At 33.8% G+C, this 4,478-nt stretch overlaps 1 protein-coding gene across 4 annotated transcripts in view; it reads left to right on the top strand.

Moving 5' to 3' along the window:
- The first annotated feature begins 1,295 nt into the window (after window positions 1–1,295).
- The window catches only part of LOC107669998 (pre-B-cell leukemia transcription factor-interacting protein 1-like), a 9,753-nt gene continuing 6,570 nt past the window's right edge, over window positions 1,296–4,478 (top strand). For 3 of the 4 annotated variants that reach the window (XM_016462453.1, XM_016462452.1, XM_016462450.1), the window contains exons 1-4: window positions 1,296–1,618; window positions 2,970–3,061; window positions 3,157–3,241; window positions 3,961–4,055. In XM_016462453.1, coding sequence (XP_016317939.1) covers window positions 2,996–3,061; window positions 3,157–3,241; window positions 3,961–4,055 — 246 coding nt within the window. In that variant the 5' untranslated portion in view covers window positions 1,296–1,618; window positions 2,970–2,995. The remainder of the gene's footprint in view (window positions 1,619–2,969; window positions 3,062–3,156; window positions 3,242–3,960; window positions 4,056–4,478) is intronic. The other variant, XM_016462451.1, reaches the window with a different exon arrangement.

Below are 4,478 nucleotides of genomic sequence, written 5' to 3'. Positions count from 1 at the left end.
TACTAGTTCCTTGAAAAAAGTAATCTGATTACGTAACTCGCATTACTTGTAATGAGTTACCCCCAACACTGCATATAAGGCTGTTGTACAGTTTAAAGCATGTAAAACAGAATAACAACAACAACAAAAAGAAAAAAATGAACATAAACATAGGCTATGAAAATACTAGGATAAAAAAGTGCTATAATATTAGGGCAGTTACATAAATTTTAAAAGCTTTAGGATTTTTATTGTTTTTATAAGCTTCTTATTTTGTGATCTCACATTAGAAAGGATTTCAAAATATATTCAGTAATATAAAATCAGTGTTACAAAAGGTCATAGGGCCTACTGTATTATACTGGTATCTTTTGAATTATCTTTGCGTTATGAATATAAAACTTTGCTACAATAATTAACAGATTAATCATGTAATTTTGTTTTCAGAAAAATATGGGTTTTGAAAACAAAGTAAAATATCATGAAATTCTATATTAAGAGCTTTGCTTAATTATTTGTTATGTCTATTTTAAAGTCAACCCAGAGAGGTAATCATTTTGCAAAGCAAATTGTTCAAGATTCAAGTGGCGTTATTGGTTTGGAAAAAAAGGCTTTATATTGCTAATGTTATAAACGTTGTTGGTAACATCAAAAAACAAAAAAAAATGTTTATTAAAAAAAATCAATGAGAAGGAAAAGGTAAAAAAATATTTGAATGTTAAAAGAATTATCTTTGCGTTATGAATATAAAACTTTGCTACAATAATTAACAGATTAATCATGTAATTTTGTTTTCAGAAAAATATGGGTTTTGAAAACAAAGTAAAATATCATGAAATTCTATATTAAGAGCTTTGCTTAATTATTTGTTATGTCTATTTTAAAGTCAACCCAGAGAGGTAATCATTTTGCAAAGCAAATTGTTCAAGATTCAAGTGGCGTTATTGGTTTGGAAAAAAAGGCTTTATATTGCTAATGTTATAAACGTTGTTGGTAACATCAAAAACCAAAAAAAATGTTTATTAAAAAAAATCAACGAGAAGGAAAAGGTAAAAAAATATTTGAATGTTAAAATAGGGGTCCCCTGGAAAAAAAAGTTTGGCAACCACTGGGTTAAAGTATGTTGTTTGATGCTTCCTTTAATACAATACAGCAATGTTTTATAAAGATCTATTTGCTTTAGCAATGCGTTAATTACAAAAGAACGTGTTGTAACACCAGAGCAAAGTTTATTTAGGCAAGTCCAGCTGTAGCAGACAGACAGATTTAGCTCTTGTTGTGTAGACATGTCATTAGACTGCTGGAGGAGAACATGTCTTGTCCCTATATATATAGGGAGTTAATGTATGCTGTTGGGAGTCTTTACTTCCCCTCAAGTCAACGACAACACCGCGCTTCACGTTCAGATAGTCACTTTCACCTGCCTTTGTCAGTCACAGCTGAAATGAGCTGTCTGAATGCGCGACACGACACTTTACTCCCATTGGCTGTTTAGTGTTTGAGCGGAACGGTATCGGAGTCCCATTGGAGAGAAACGCAAACTCGGAATCCCGAAGTTGCGAAGTTCGCGAGTGGTGAAATTAAACGATTGCTGACGGAATAACGCCTGCGCAACTCGTCTGAGGCCGTTTTAAGCACGGTAAGCGTTTTATATAACAGCATCCGTGTATATAGCCTGGAATGAGTAGGTAAGGATCCTTATTTCGTGCGGAAGAGGCTTGTGTTCATTCAGAATGGCGTGTGGTGCTGCTGAACGTAAATACGCAGCCTACGCTGTGCATCACCATTATGACAGCGCGTTACCGAATTAAATATGTCCATTTAAACGCGATAAACAATAGGCCAGGAATGCAACGAGGCCGTCCGTCCGTCCATTTTTGGTCACGCTTTGAGTGTGGCTTTATAGACTGCAGCAGTCTCTTGTGTATTGTTCGTGGCTTGTGTTTGACTGTTGTTATGTAATAGCTGGAATCGTTATCTTGTTGATTACGTTACATCGGTTCTCTCTAATTGAATAAATAAGGTAAACAGTGCGCCAGTGTGGATTATATAACAAGTGTGCTTGGGTTCACAGATCCTTGAGGAATGCAAAAAAAAAAAGACTGGAAATATTATGTTTATGCATTGTGAGGCATTGTTGTTTTGTAAACCTGTTCATTTCAAGCGGTATCATCTGTGTGTGGGGGTTCAAGCTTCCTCATGTGTTTTTCCTTTCCTGTCAATTATTATGTGTCATCACTGTCAGATACAAACACAATGTGTCAAATATGTAATATAAATATTGACAAATAGCATTCGCTTGAATGAATGAATGAATGAGCTTCAGATTTTCAACCACATCTATTGAATTGTCACCAGTCATTTTGGAAATCTTGCATGTTGACTAAATGAAATTGTGCACATCGCATTTATTAAAATAACCATTTTGTGTTTCAAATGTTGCTTGCAACTAATAGGACTCACTTAATGAGGGTAGTGACAAAGTTGTCAAAAAGTAGAGGCAGTTTATCTTAGACAATTAACATCTTACTGTCAGGATATAGTAGTAATGTTTCTTTGAAAGACATATTTATGTTTTACTTAAATTCAGTATATGTTGTAATCAATATAAATTATTGAGTTATGCTCTGAAGACAGGTGGTTTAGGGGTTATTTATAATGCAGAGCCATTAGATGTAACAAAAAGACGATCCGATAAACTTGCATATTTGTGTTCAGTGATCATCTACGATGAATTTCAAAGTGTAAATATTGCTATTTTTAAAACTAATGGCAAATGTTGGAAGTTATAGGGTGTGTATTATTGCAGTCAAACATCAAAATCAGTACAGTAACTCTGTTTGCAGAGTGTTAATTATGAAATCAGTACAATTCTTGAGAGAATATTAATGTATGCTACAGCTCATTTTACTGAATATGATGGCCTGGGCAGAACATTAGATACTGGTAGTAAACTAATCTTTCTGAATGTGGTTATCTTCATAATGTAGGTGCTGTACAGAGCCACAAGAGGGCCATGTCTGATAACAGCACCGGCAGCACCGGGTCATCCAGTAATAGCTGGACTCTGCTCTCTCCGGAGGTTTGCAAAACATATTATCAAAATGCTTGTGTTAGTGATATTGTCTCATTTGTATGAATGAATCAGATGTAGTGATGTGCACTTTTGACTTTTAGGAGGCTGCTGTGGACCCTACAGCACCAGTGGATGATGGGACAGAGAGTATTGGAGATGCACCCAGTCTTTCAGAGGAAATAGCAGGTTATAAACCTAATTGCTCCTTAAAGCTACTTTTTATTTATTTAAAAAGAAAAGTCAAATAAATTTGTTTGCACTATTGTTCAAAAGTTTGGGGTTAATAAGATTTAAAAAAGAAAAAGAAAAGAAAGAAATTAATATTTTTATCCAGTAAGGACACATTAGATTGATCAAAAGTGACTGCAAAGATTGTTGTTAAAAAAAAAAAATCAATTTTAAATAAATACTGTTCCTTTGAACCTTTTGTTTATCAGATAATTCTAAAAAAAAAAATGTACGGTTTCCACAAAAATAATAAGCAGCACAATTGTTTCAGCTTTGGTTATATAATAAGAATTGTTTCTTGAGCACCACTCAACATATTAGAATTATTTCTGAAGGATCATGTGACACTGAAGACTGAAGTAATGACTGCTGAAAAATGTATCTTTGACATCACAGGAATAAATTAGTTTATAAAATACATTAAAATAGTTATTTCAAATTGTTAATATTTCACAATATTACTGTTTTTACTGTATTTTGATCACAGAAAAACACAGCCTTGGTGAGCATAAAAGACATAAAAAAACATAAAAAAATTGTACCAACTCAAACTTTTGATCTGTGGCGTATATTAATGTGCTGCTTATATGAACTGTTGAAAGAATCAGCATCATCTGAAGACTTTAGTTGTAACACCAGTTTGTAGATTTTGTAATGTGAAACGGTGTTTATTTCAGGAAGCTCTTTGGAGGTGAGGTCGCATGACCCCGAATTTCCAATGGTGGAGACCATTTTGTCAGAGGAGGGTCACCAGGTCAGTGCATCACTGCCGGTATGTACAGCGCATGACGTTCAGTTGTCATTCTCTTTCACAGTATTTGTTTTGCACACTTTGTTAACACTGTGCACAAGTATGACTTGTTCTCGCTCATTATATACATTTTGCAAATTTTGAACACAGAAAAAGTTACATAGTGCTGCTTAAAACACTACTTACAATTGGAGCAGAGTGAAGCTACAATATCTATATAAATATTTTAATGAGATTTTAAGCCTATTTTTCTCTGTTCATCTACTAATCCTACTAAAACTGGTGCCTGTCATTTGAATTTGAAGTGCAGATTGACTTTTTCTTGATACTTAAAGGTCCCATATTGTCAAAACTGAAATTTCTTGGCTTTTTTCACGATTACTGAGGTCTAGGGGCTATTTAACTACCATATAAGTTTCAAAACAGTCAGTCCACAGTAAAATT

The sequence above is a fragment of the Sinocyclocheilus anshuiensis genome, unplaced genomic scaffold (genome assembly GCF_001515605.1).
Source record: "Sinocyclocheilus anshuiensis isolate Anshui unplaced genomic scaffold, SAMN03320099.WGS_v1.1 scaffold160, whole genome shotgun sequence".
NCBI classification, from domain to species: Eukaryota; Metazoa; Chordata; class Actinopteri; order Cypriniformes; family Cyprinidae; genus Sinocyclocheilus; species Sinocyclocheilus anshuiensis.
The sequence above is the reverse complement of the archived record's forward strand: the minus strand, read 5'-3'. Positions and strand labels throughout refer to the sequence as shown.